This window comes from Colletotrichum truncatum (genome assembly GCF_014235925.2).
Source record: "Colletotrichum truncatum strain CMES1059 chromosome Unknown Contig_0007, whole genome shotgun sequence".
Taxonomy (NCBI): Eukaryota; Fungi; Ascomycota; class Sordariomycetes; order Glomerellales; family Glomerellaceae; genus Colletotrichum; species Colletotrichum truncatum.
This window is the reverse complement of record NW_027222404.1, coordinates 2,515,346-2,528,263: the sequence shown is the minus strand read 5'-3', so window position 1 is coordinate 2,528,263 and position 12,918 is coordinate 2,515,346. Positions and strand designations below refer to the sequence as shown.

Here is a 12,918-nt window from a genome sequence, read left to right as displayed (position 1 = left end):
TACTTAAGTATTATAATTAAGTCTTAATCTATTTAACATATATTTATTCTCTTTAATAAGTAAAGTATTTAGTTTAATATAGAATTTCGAAAAACGGCGTTTTTGGTGTAAATGGGGTGCCCAAATGTGGGGGGTGCCCAGAAGTGGGTGTGGGACGTTACCTATATAAATCAACTTGTTGGAAATCACGTCTCTCACGTCTCACACCCATTACATTGGATATTCAACGACCCATGACTTCGACGAGGCATGTATATGGAAAATGGACATTCATGAAAATCAGGTTTGGCATTCAACTCGAACTAATGCCCACTAATCAACTCGTTACAAACCCTCAGCTAAAGGCAGAGTAAGTATAGAGTGATTAATCTAGCCCACCTGACCCTCGCAGCAAAAAAGCCAGGCAAACCCTTTTCTCGTAACACATTCCAATCCGCTCCCCCCGACCAGCTGTCCAGAAGGTAACGCCGCTACCAAACCAATCCCCACGCTTACTCTCCAGTTCCTTCCCCTTCTCAGACCTTCATGCATCTAAGTCGCTTCCATTAAAGAACGGCAAAGTCGACCTGCGCATCTGCCGTCGACTATGCCACGAGCAATCTATGTAGTGTCGCGGGATGAGAAAAATCTTATTCTTTTCGTCTGAATCAAACCACCCGACTGGATACCTCCAATCCGAGTCCCCTCCTGTGCTAACGCCAATGCAATGCAACGGAAAATCAAATGAGACACAAACAAACGTCAAGGCAACCAGAGTCATGACCAAGGCGTCACCTTGACGTTCGCCTTTTTTTTATGTTGTGCGTAAGAAAAGCAGTCGTGGTATCGTGAAAAAAGGGTGTTGTCTAATCGTACAAGTCGGCAAAATAATTTTGGGTGATGGTAGTACATCGACTAATGTCGATGATCCATCCTTGGCTTCGGTTTTTAAACTTTGCGGAAATCTGTGGCATGTTAATGATTGCAGAGCGATGGTGAGGGGCAAGGAATACGAACCCTGAAGCACAGGATAGATCATCTCGAAGGCTTGGTAGATCTCCTCACGCACTTTGGCACCAGTGAGGACAATCTTTCCACTGACGAAGATAAGGAGCACAATCTTCGGCTTAATCATGCGGTAGATGAGACCAGGGAACAACTCGGGTTCGTAAGAACTGAAGTTGTGATGGCGCGATGCCAGACCTTCAAGACGAATAGGAAACTTGATGTCGCAAGAACCGACAATGTTCTGGATCTTGAAATCGGTGAACTTGGCGTTGAATCCGAGCTTCTGGATGATACGAGCGTACTTGCGCGAGGCAAGCTTCGAATCGTCCTCAGACTTGGCACCAGTAACGACCATCTTACCAGAAGCGAAGATCAGGGCGGTGGTCTTGGGCTCACGAATACGCATGATGACGGCGGCGAAACGCTAGAGAACCAGTTAGAGTGATTGTGACAGCGACGGAAAAGAGGTGACACAACATACCTTTGGGTTGTACTCAGCGTTTCTCGCGTGCAGGGCAATCGTCTTAAGGTCCAAACGGCAATCGAGGTTGACCGTGGCAACGATGTTCCTTAAGCGAGCGATATAAGCGTCATGGATCAGAAGAAGATCACTCATGATATACATACTGCAACGTAGGAGTCAAGCCACTTCCGCCCTGGGTAGCAGCAGGAGTCGCGGCGGGGGTCGCGGGAGTCACCCCGGTACCGTTTGCGCCTTGCTGGCCATTAGCGGCAGGAATCTGGCCATTGGCAGGAGCCTGAACGCCGTTTGCCGTGGGAGGGGGGAGCTCGTGGGCACCGCCGGGGAAAGAGAGAGAACCAGGCGCGGTGAAGGCCTTCGCTTGCGCAGCGCTGGTGGGATGGGTTTGGATCGCCTCCATGATTGCGGTTGCTTGGATATTGACCGTGGATAGGACAGTGAGCAGATCTGAATTTCGAGTCAGTATGACGTTGTATGTGGTGTAGCAAACGCGATTACCCCCAGGTAACGCTTAGGCTTTGGTGTCCCAAAAAGGAGTACGAGAAGGAAAAAAGAGATATTGGAGATGAAAATGAGACGAGGTAAGTTATGTGGCTAGCTGAGTGAGTTGTTGTGGCGGGCAGCAGCCGAAAGTGCCAGAATATTTAAACGATGGGCTATATGGCCCGTGCACAATCATCTTTGCGCATACGGACTTGGGATATGCGTGGATGCGAATGCAGGTGGCAGGAAGGAGATATGGATGAACGGGAAGGAGAGGTAGGACACCTACCAGACGTGGGAGATGAACAAGTGAATGTCTCCCCTACAGCGACTGCTCAGGACAGGTAGAATATGCGCGCAATCTTCTTCTTGCGATGCGACGATTTTGGAATCGGTGCCGGGCTTACAGCAACGGCGGGAAGGGGCGAGTGGAATTAAGTGAGGTAGACCGACGAGAGGGTCGTTGGTTTCGTAGGCGTCGCTTTGAATTTGCCGCGAATGACCCAGATACCACAATCAACTCGACGTCTCGGGATACCTCGTCACGGTTCAAAGTACTATGTCTCTATTCGTCGACGATGCGCACGGATTGTCTACAGAGCGCAGCTACTCGTTCTCGACCTGGTTGTCGTTGAAAGGTATCGCGCGAGGTAACGTAACGAAGGGGTGTCTTTGAAAGGAACGTATTCCAGTCCTTTCTCGTGCAGGGTAGGATGTCCGGGAACACTTTCAGTTAAGAGAGCGATACCACCTGTGCCCTGGCGGGTAGTGACAACTCCGACGTTAGTTGGAGGAGAGGTAGAGAGAGTAGGTAGACCTCGGCGGGTGAGGACTGCGACAGCGATATATGAACTGTCTGCCTGCCTGTCGATGATGGACGGGACTTGTGAAATGCGATGAGGCTGCGATGACGATGACGACGATGCAAGCTCGCGTGTGTTGGTTGAGATTTGGGTTTGGGGGTGATTTGAGTGGGGGTGGAGAAGGAAAATTAGAAAGGCCGAACGTGAGTGGGTGTGACTACGTAAGGCTGTCGGTCGGAGCTTCCGCGCAAGAATTTCGAAACAAGCGGGTTGGAGGGAGGCCTGCCTCTTTATAATTTTGGCCTTCGCCCGCCTGAGCAGTCGCCCCAACGACACTCCCCTGCCACGCAGTCCAGGGGCCCCAGGCAGCCAGTGCGCCGTGGCGGTTGGTCCTGCTTGACATTGCTTGTGCTTAGCGGCCGCGCTAAGGTGGTGCATCCAATCAGGGGCCGCAAAACAACTGATTTTATCTCCTTTGCACCCCCATGTCCCCCCTGTTGTGACCACCCAGCCCCTGAAGTACCGAGGCACCATGTCCCAAGTCTCTGTACTTGGTCACGAATTTTCCTTTTTGCGACAATGCTGCTGGCCAGTGCTCACGGTCTCCTTGCCTCTTCTTGGCTGCTGTGTGAGGACTTGGTGTCACGACTTGGGGCCTGGTGGGCCATGTCATCATCCACCATGACTGCTGCTATCCAGTCTGGTCGTATTTCTTTTTTCTGCCCTGAAGCCTGCTTTGCGCTCACAGCATTTATTTTCTTCTTTCTCTTCCACTTTTTGCGACTCGTCTCGCTTGGTTTGCTGGCACATCCCTGGATTGGGACCATCGGTCATCCCTCGCTCAGAATTTCGTCAGGGTTAACCATCCACACACACTCTCTCTCTCTCATACGCACACATACTCAGACACTTCAACCGCGACCAGCGATTTTCTTTCATTCTCTCATCCTATTCGGATCTGATCCAAAACGAAGCCTCCACTGACACTCTCCGCTTCGCAACTGTTGCGACCATGCCGACTTTTATTGGCCGTAACGGATACTTACTCGCCGCGACCACCACCAAACTCTTCGTCAGGCAATCACCAGCACGACACACCAGCGGAATCGGTTGCGACTATGACGACCGCTGCCTGACTGGCAAGGCCTGGAGGCAAACAACACGGGATCAATAGCGCGTCTTTCGCCCACTTGCTTGCTTCCACCTGCACTGCGATGATTCAATCCAGACCAACCAGAGGAGCCTGCCAATGCCGCCGACAACTGCCCGTGGACCATGTCAGGCCCAGCAAGCTACCTATTGTCTATTGATTGCATGTGCTGCTCCTCCTACTGGATGGACCAACCAACAAATCCCACAGCAATGCTACCACCTACGCTACCCAACTGGATACCACCACCGCCAACGCTACCCACGGCCTGTCAACCCATTCCGCTCGGTTCTGCCCCCTTCTGTTCAGCTCCAGCACTCCCTCAAGGCCATCAGCGCCGCGCGTCAAAGTCCCTTTGGCAGCTGCCTGCACCACACAGAACGGCTCCAGCCTTTTGGGTGGAGGAGGTCTGGGTTGTTTTTGACTGGCTCTCCTTTTCCCACGACCCCTTTCCGCTCCTCCCCCTCCCCCCTTTTTTCTTTGATTTTGCATCCTCCCAGCAACCGAAGATTTCTTTCCCTTTTCCCAACCCTCCTCCCCTCCCACTCCAACCACACGCTAGCAGTTTGAAACGCTAAGCCTGCTCCCTACTCTTGATGCCTCATTGACGATCAGCACCGACATGGCCTGTCAGTGCTGAGCAGCAAGCAGCGGCAACAGAAGCGGCACCCGCAGCGACCGGGCTCGCCGTCAAATATGTCAGAAAGGTCACCAGACCACGTTGTCGGCACTATGCCCGGACGTGATGACACGAAGACGCGAAACAGTCAAAGAACCACAGCTACTACGGCAAACGAAACTACGAGAGGAACGCGAAAACGGCACCCTTTGATGGCGCTTGCACTGCTTTCGGGCATCGGCTGTCCTGTAGCAGGAATTTAATGGGCCACGACAGCAACAGACGGCTTCCGACGTGTGAGTCATTGACTCTAGACCGGTTTTAATCGGCCAGTGCCAGCAATGGCAGGGGGACGTGAAAAAGCATTGAAAAGGCTGGGCTGGGCGTGTCTGGGTCGCCTCCCAGTGCTAACAATGCTAGCCCCCCCATGTCGTAAGATTTTCGCGTATTTGGTACGCGAGCCTCGCCACACCGCGGTTCATCAGTCCTGAGAAAACTCTGTCTACACCCACCCGCACCACCCATTACACTCCGATAAATGCCCGGTAAGTCCGACGACAGAAAACCATCGTGATGCTATTCTTCTCGGGCATCATCTTTCCTGTTTGTAAGCCTCTAAATGTGTGGCGTTCTGGCGTTGCTTCACCGTCGTGACATAGATGGGCACTTGCAGGAATTTTTGCAGATGCAAATTTGACCGTAATCTTACGGCCAGGTATCGGGTACTAGGGCTTCACGAGATTGGAGATGTGGCCCGTGCACGACCAAGTATCCTCTGATCCACCATTTAGTCAAGGTACTTCCCCAGACCATCAGCTTTGCCCTGCGCGACTCATGCCTAGCCCAAAGCCAAGCCATAAGTTTTTTCATCCTCTGGCAGCCGAGTGTGCTGAGCAACGAGAGTTCCAGTATTTGGGAGGCCGCATCTCGGCCTCGCGGGACCTGGGAAAGCTCCATCTGCACTGCGACTCATGCAACTTCAAACAGCATTCGCCCGATAGCCTCGTCGCGCCCACCCTCTCACCATATTAACTCCAGTGTCGCATCAATCCACATGCTCAGTCGATTTTTTTTTTATCCCTTTTGTCCCTCCCTCCTCGTCCTCCTTCTTGTAGTTCCATATCGTCGCCCTAAACTTTACGGCCCACCGCCAGTACACTAGATGTAGATGGGGTTTCGGGCAGCAGTCCCATCATAGACTCGGAAATCCTCAAGAAGCTTGTGCGAGTCGCCCAATCATCAGTGTTTATTGACGAATGGGAGCTTCCAGTTTAGACTGCCGTGTCAGTCAGTCTTACTCTCCGAGAAGTTGCCGATGTGTTCATTCCAGCCTTGTCAACCGCATGAAGTCCAAACCCGACTCGTGTCTCGACTAGCATTCTTTTCTTGTCTCCCATGTCCGTCCCTCATCCCCAGGTCATGGTTGTCACCACCCTCCCAATTAGGGAACTATGAGGCAAAAAGTGGACTTTGCTTTCCCAAGGCCACCTTTTCCAGCACCTCCTTCTCTTGTCACAAGCCTGGCGTGGCGCGGGTTAAAGTCCGGGCCCCTTGACACAGAAGGCCATCTTCCAGAAGGCTTCTTCATGCATTCACACAAACCCCATTCGTCCGATATGCTTTGACCAGGTTGGAAGTTTTTTTAAAAAAAAAAAAAAAAATTTACACACAAAACAGTGTCGTCATTTCCTAAGTTTTTAACGTAAGGATACCGCTTCCTACGTGTATGACAACCAACACCTTGGACCCCTGTACACCTTTCCTGTCCATAAAAAAAAAAAAAAACAGTAAACCAGCCAAGCAACCTAGCGCCTCCAATGTCATCGTTTTTTGGCTTTTCCGTTACCGCGCCACTCACGTGATCTATCCAAAAATGAAGCATGGATGAGGACGTCGGGCTTTCGAGCGATCCAATCATCTACCCCCCCTCCCTTCTAGTGTTCTCGGTTTGGGTTGTCTGAGCATGGGCCGCCTTGACTCTGCAAATAGAGATGACAGGTTATTCCGTTTACACTAAGCTCGCGCCAATAACGAATGTCTTCATGACATGTAGTACTTTGGACCCTCGCCTCCCTGTGGGACCTGCCAGTTGATATCCTGGTGTGGCGCCTTGATGTCGCACGTCTTGCAGTGAATGCAACTAGAAGAGGGAAAACAGAGTCAGCCAAACCATCCATTATCTTTTACCGCCCCCACGATTCATTGCAGTGACGGTGTGTGGGGCTATCAGGGACAAAAACTCACTTCTGCGCGTTGATCTGGAACCTCACGCCAAGCTCCTTGGTATCGTCCTCGACGTACTCGTACACTCCCGCGGGGCAGAACCTGTTCTCGAGGCCCTTGAACGCGGGCCATGTCTCGCGCGTGTGCTTTTCCCAATCCTTGACTTGCAGGTGCACCGGTTGGTCCTCCTCGTGGTTCGTGCCCGTGCGGCTCACGCTCGTCAAAATGTCGAAGCTGATCTTGCCGTCGGGCTTCTCGTACTCAATCTTTTGGAACTTATCCGCCGGCTTCGTTGCCGCGTGATCCGGCGTTTTGTGCTTCAGCGTCCAGGGCACTCTGCCCTTGAGGATGTAGGCCTCGAGGCCAGAGTACATAATACCGCCGTAAAGGCCGAGCGGGGTGTGGAAAGAGGGTCGGAAGTTGCGCACCTCCTTGAGTTCCTTCCAGATGGACGAGTTGCGTAGCTTGTCCTCGTAATCATACAGGAAAACAGTACCTTCGCCCTCGCCCCCCTCGGTCGTTGAGAGTGCGTCAAAGGCAGCCTCGGCCGCCAGCATGCCCGACTTCATAGCATTGTGCGTGCCCTTGATCTTGGGCAGGTTGACAAAGCCCGCCGAGTCGCCGATAAGAGCACCGCCTGGGAACGCGCATTTTGGTATCGACTGGAAGCCACCTTCGATAAGAGCGCGGGCGCCGTAGGTAAGGCACTTTCCGCCCTCGAGCACCTCTTTGTACATGGGGTGATGTTTCATCTTCTGGAATTCACCGTAGGGCGAGACCCAAGGGTTCTCGTAGTCCAGCGCGACGACGAGTCCAATGCTGACGAGGTTGTCGCCAAAATGGTACATCCACCCGCCACCGTAGGTGTCCTTGGACAGCGGGTAGCCCATCGAGTGCGTTATGGAGCCTTTGTTAAACTTTTCGGGCTGCACCTCCCACACCTCCTTGATGCCGAGCGCGTACGTCTGGTGCTGGCTGTCACGACGCAGATCAAACTTCTTAATAACCTGCTTGCTCAAACTGCCATGGCAACCCTCGGCGAAGAGAGTGCAGCGCGCATGAAACTCCATACCACGTTCAAACGTCTCCTTGGGCTTTCCATCGCGGCCAATGCCCAGGTCGTTTGTCGCGACACCCTTGACGCTACCATCAACGTTGTACAGGACCTCAGATGCTGCGAAACCGGGGTACACCTCCACGCCCAGCTCCTCCGCGCGGTCGCCCAGCCACTTTGTAAACTGATTCAGCGAAACAATATAGTTGCCGTCGTTGTGCATCTGTGGCGGAGTCGGGAGCGGGATGGCGCTCGACTTGGTAAGGAAGCGCATTCGGTCACCGCCGGCGGGGGTCGCATACTCGAAGCGGTCCGGGTTGTCCTCAGAAAGCCAGTCGGGGATTAGCTCGTTGATGGCAGTGGGCTGGATGACGGCGCCTGAAAGAACGTGGGCACCCATCTCGCCAGCTTTCTCCAGGAGAAGAACGCGGAAGTCTTCATTGCCGGCCTCGTTGGCCAGTTGCTTCAGACGGATCGCGGCGCTGAGTCCGGCGGGACCTGTCAAAATCACATCGTTAGTTATAGTCTTGGTAATGGAGGTATTACAATTTCGTACCGCCACCCACAATACAGACATCAACCTGGTCTGATTCACGCTCAAGGCTCGCAGGGTCAAAATCTTCCTCCTCATCGCTACGGCGTGTCCGGGTCGTCGTGAATGTCCGCGCACCCAACGGCCTGAAGACTGTAATGGCGGAGCCCCGCACTGAGGGTAACCGGCTCGCGTGCCTCGGGGTTGTGCTAGTGGTGGTGGCGAGGCTTGCTTGGGCGGGGAGTGTAATGCGGTATCGACATCTTGAGAGGTTACGCGTACTGCGCTGCAGACTCCTCGTGAGTGGAGTGGCGGTGCTCATCTTGGGCGAGTGTAGGTGTGTGTGTGAAATCGAGCTCCAACGCGCTCCCTAATGACGGAACTATAGGTAGTTCTTACGATCGTAGAATGCTCGTAGAATGATTGTAGAGCTGGACAATAAGTTACTCTTGGGAGCTCAGATGCAGTTCGGCTATTTGGTTAGTCACAAAAGCTTGACCGCGGACGTAGTCCAATTCGTCCGTGTCGTCAATGTCGCCGGATCCGTCTACGACTTTCAGAACGTCTTAGGTAGGCGAAGCTAGCAGGGTACTTCGAGCGCTGGCGCAGTTTGTCTTTAACGTGGTACCTCGGTAGGCCAATGGCGCTATGAACTGTCAATTGACGCAATAGTAGATGTAGTTTGAAAGTCGCGGGACCTGGGGTCTTTTCAGGCAGGCGGCAGGCACTTAAGAAAAAACCGGACTGTCGACTGGGGGTTTTCTGAACGACCTTCCTCTACGTAATTGAGGGGGAGAATTATCCTGGTGTGGTTCAATGACACTCAATCCCCAAGCTCGGGCCCTGGTTTCCGGTTGCTGGTGATAGCCGAGAGAAACCGGTCTTGCAGATTCGGGACTCAAACGATACTTCCGTGATGCAGCGAAAAAATGGCCCAAACAAGGTAGACGTCAAGTAAATCCTGCAAGGCGGTTTGGCATCTGACAAGTACCTGCGTACCAGAATACCGTGGACCGGGAGAAGCCGAGTTACTTTGGCCATTAACCGCCTGCAGCAAAACGAGCTTAGTCTTTGGACTCGGGACCACATTTATCCAATCATAGAGCTCAAATTTGAAATACCAGCTGGGTTCCTCCGATGTCGTTTCGGCTGCAGGGGCTGTACTGCCGTCGGCGTACCGTCGCCTTTGACCGAAATCCCACGTTTGCAGCTACAGAAAAGGGAGGACAGATTCGGCGGAATTGTCTTTTTCTGCCGGTTTTTTTTGCGGATTTTATTGCAGGCGAGCCGTCTCGAGGGCTATCACAGTGCAGCTAGGATTAATATACGTTTAATTAGCCCTGCTCAACTCTGGGTGCGAGTCGCAGCCACTGTCTTCGGTGTCGCTGGATAACTAGGCGGCACGTCTTCTTCCCTAGTACCCCAATCACTCTCTTTCGTCCCGACCGTCAACTCCAACACCCCGCCATGGTAGAAAAATTCGTGTGATATCCAGTTTTTGGTGTACGGTTTCCCGTTCAGCGTTGCGCTCTGGATGTATATGCCATCCGCCAGTTCCGCTTTGTCATTGGCGATCTTTCGGATAACAGCGGGCTTGGCCCCCCTTGACTTAAGCCGGACCTCAGGAAAGAACGGCGGGATAAGAAGGTAAACATCCTGTCCGGCGACAGGGAAGAACCCCATCATGGCCAATCCGCTGAAAGCACCCATCGCGCAGTCATCATTGCCTGGGATGCCATTGATGCTGGCGTTGAATTGTGAGGGGATGTAGCTCCGTGCGGTACGGGAGCTAAGACCGGGCCGTCCAGCGTAGTGGAACTGAAAAACGGTAAGGAAGCCCTGTTCATTTCCCATGTAAACAATGTTACCTCCATGGTAATATTCGAGTCTGTCAACGAAAGCATCCCGCCCACCCATGAGTTTAATCAATGTCGACATATCCTGGGGCGCAAAGAACGAGTACAACCAGGGTGAGCCTTCGTATGTTGCCTGCCAAGTGTCAAAATAGCAGAGATGCTGCTCTGTGTTGGGTGAACAGATGCGCGTGTTCTGATATTCGAACGAGCCATTTATCAGCCTTGGCATCAGGAATCCCTTATACTTTGTAGTCCCTGTCTCTTTCTTTTGCGTATCTTGGACAATGTCTGGCTGATCCGGATTCCAGAGATTTTGCCAGTTGGCGCTACGCTGCATATACTTGGTGTGATCCCCATTGTGGCCAAGTCCACGCGCCATCTCGGCGATGCAAAAGTCGTCATAGGCGTATTCGACTGTTCGAGAGATGGAACGACTGTTTGGCCCGCTTGAAATGCTGTCTATGTGATCCTTGGCGATATAACCCAAGCCGAACCAGCTTTCAAGGTTGCCTCGGCCTTCAACGCCGAAATGCTGTGGTGCCACTAAAAGAACAAAAACAGGCGATCAGAAAGGTACTCTTCATCAAAGGGACGGCTACGCACCTTCCGCATCGGATACTACTGCTTCATATGCGGTCTTCCAGTCTACGCCATTGCTTATATTCTTGAGGTAAGCATCCGCAATGACAATGTCGGCATTTGAGCCGCCTTGAGTAAAACCCTTGCAGAAGGACATTCTGCAATCTGGGAGCTTCCCAACAAATCTGTAAATATCCAGAAGTGCCCTGACCATTTGCGTCTGCGCCTCCGGATCAACAATGGTCAGTAACGGATGTTGGGCACGGAAAGAGTCCCAGATGCAGTAGAACGAGTCGAAGTACGGCTCCGATGACTGCCACAAGGGGTTTTCTCCTGTGTAATTTTGCGGCGACAGCAGACTCCTGTACAGCCCAGACCAGAAGGTGACCTGCATGTCCTTGCTGACACCCGTAGAGTCTACTTGAATTGCCGAGAGCTTTTCTGCCCAGATGGACTCGGCGGTCTTCACAGTACCTTCAAAATCGAATGTAGGGATCTCGGTCTCGGCATTGTGGCACGCCTTCTCGACAGATACAAACGATAGTCCAACACGAGCGAGGATCTGATTGTTTTTAGGGCGTTCAAAGTGCAGCCACGCACCGGCCGCGCCTGTAGGGTTATGTATACCTCGGGTAAACTCTGAGAGGTGCTTTACACTGTCATGAGGGTTCTCACCCTCGAAGACACCTGATTTCCTGATGGTGGCGCCTCGAAAATCAGCGCAGAAAAAGGCCGAGTAGCTGCCCTGTCCAAAGGAAGGTCGAAAGGTGCCATCGCCGATGATACGGCCGGACTCATAGACCTGTATACCACCGCTAGACCTGCTCTGAGCAATATCCGTCAGGTCGATAAGAATGAGAGGGTTGCTCACAGCGTTGATGGTCCCTTTGTTAGCCACATCCTCATATGAGACTGTTTCATTCGGCGAGAAAGTGAAGCGGTAGAGAGTGGTTCGCTCGCCCGCCGTCATCTCCGCACGGACGGTGTTGGAAAGTTCGACAGCAAAATAGCCTGGGCTAGCCAAGACGGATTCATTGACACGATACAGACTTCTTTGGTCGGTGGTGTACTTGCACATGGCAAAGTCATCGTTGGAGCAACCGGGATGAACGAAAAGTGGAAAGTTACCAAGCGACGGTGACTAGAGCGAGAGAGAGTTAGATACTTTCACGTGTGCAGGAACGGCCTCACATCTTACACCTCCAGTTCCTACATAATCGGTTAGCCGGGCGGTAGTTCAGCAGCAGGAGGAGTCTGCTAACTTGCCTGAATCATGCAGATGGGAGAAGCCGGTGATCTTGGAACTGTCAGAGACCCAGCCCGCAGCGTTCTCGGCACGGGAGTCTGTATCGGCGCAGGCCTTGGCCATGCCTGAATGAAACTGTCAATGACCTAATACGCATAGTCTAGTGAGTGAGTGTAGCGGACCGTATGGTAGCGTTGCCCCGGGGAAAACATGTCCTCCGTTGACAGTCCCAATCAAAGGGTCTATAAGTTTAAGGATGTCATGTTTAGCTTGAATGTTCGGCGTTGAAAAGAATAGAGAAGCTAATCCACCGCCGCCCGAGAAAGGATTCCAAAATATCAAGAAGACGACGAAAACAGCGAAGGCGACAAGACGAACAGGCCTGGAAAGACCGATCGCAGGTATGAGGACACCCATGATGGATGGTGCGCAACACTTGCCATTTAACAACGTCTCGCAGCTACAAGTCCAGCCTCAATATCGAGCAATGAAGGGGTCAATTGAATGTGCAGCCCCTTAAACCGACACGAGGCTTGAGGAACCACTGGTGCTGCCGCTTCCGCAAATCGAGGTTTTTGTGCCTCCTTCCTTAGTCAAGTGTTTGTTTCCTGGGGCGCTGTCAATATGTTTGATCAAGAAATCTGTCTCGGATCGGGTATCGCAGACATACCAACTGCCTCGTCATCTACTTGAAGCCAAACAGCAACGTGGACCAAATCACGAGAAAGAAGAACCTGCGTATGGAAAGACGAACTTCGTCGCCGTGTTGAGGTAGTAAGGCCAAATGTGTGCCTCAACGCAATTGGTTGATGTTTTCTTTCGTACCAGGGTTGTGATGAACCGTCCTGGAATGTTCAGATTCGGCCGAATGTTAGTTAGTTCGCCGTGTCTCGTTCTGAGCTCCG

General features: G+C 52.4%; 3 protein-coding genes across 3 annotated transcripts; all 3 read right to left on the bottom strand.

Annotated features, from left to right (window-relative positions):
- Positions 1-927: 927 nt before the first annotated feature.
- Positions 928-1,868, bottom strand: CTRU02_211111 (RNA polymerase i and iii transcription factor complex component; the record flags this gene model as incomplete). Its single annotated transcript, XM_036720135.2, has 4 exons — positions 928-944; positions 997-1,411; positions 1,469-1,556; positions 1,615-1,868. The coding sequence occupies 4 exons, from the start codon at positions 1,866-1,868 to the stop codon at positions 928-930; spliced, it is 774 nt and encodes a 257-aa protein (XP_036587878.2).
- Positions 1,869-6,563: 4,695 nt separating this feature from the next.
- On the bottom strand, positions 6,564-8,654 carry CTRU02_211110 (electron-transferring-flavoprotein dehydrogenase; the record flags this gene model as incomplete). The annotated part of the gene is made up of 3 exons (XM_036720134.1): positions 6,564-6,663; positions 6,768-8,298; positions 8,357-8,654. 3 exons carry the CDS (start codon positions 8,652-8,654, stop codon positions 6,564-6,566), a joined length of 1,929 nt encoding a protein of 642 aa, XP_036587877.1.
- Positions 8,655-9,676: 1,022 nt separating this feature from the next.
- CTRU02_211109 (alpha-1,2-mannosidase-like protein) lies at positions 9,677-12,430 on the bottom strand (the record flags this gene model as incomplete). Its single annotated transcript, XM_036720133.2, has 5 exons — positions 9,677-10,731; positions 10,792-11,908; positions 11,966-11,976; positions 12,034-12,138; positions 12,196-12,430. The coding sequence occupies 5 exons, from the start codon at positions 12,428-12,430 to the stop codon at positions 9,677-9,679; spliced, it is 2,523 nt and encodes an 840-aa protein (XP_036587876.2).
- Between the last annotated feature and the right edge of the window lie 488 nt (positions 12,431-12,918).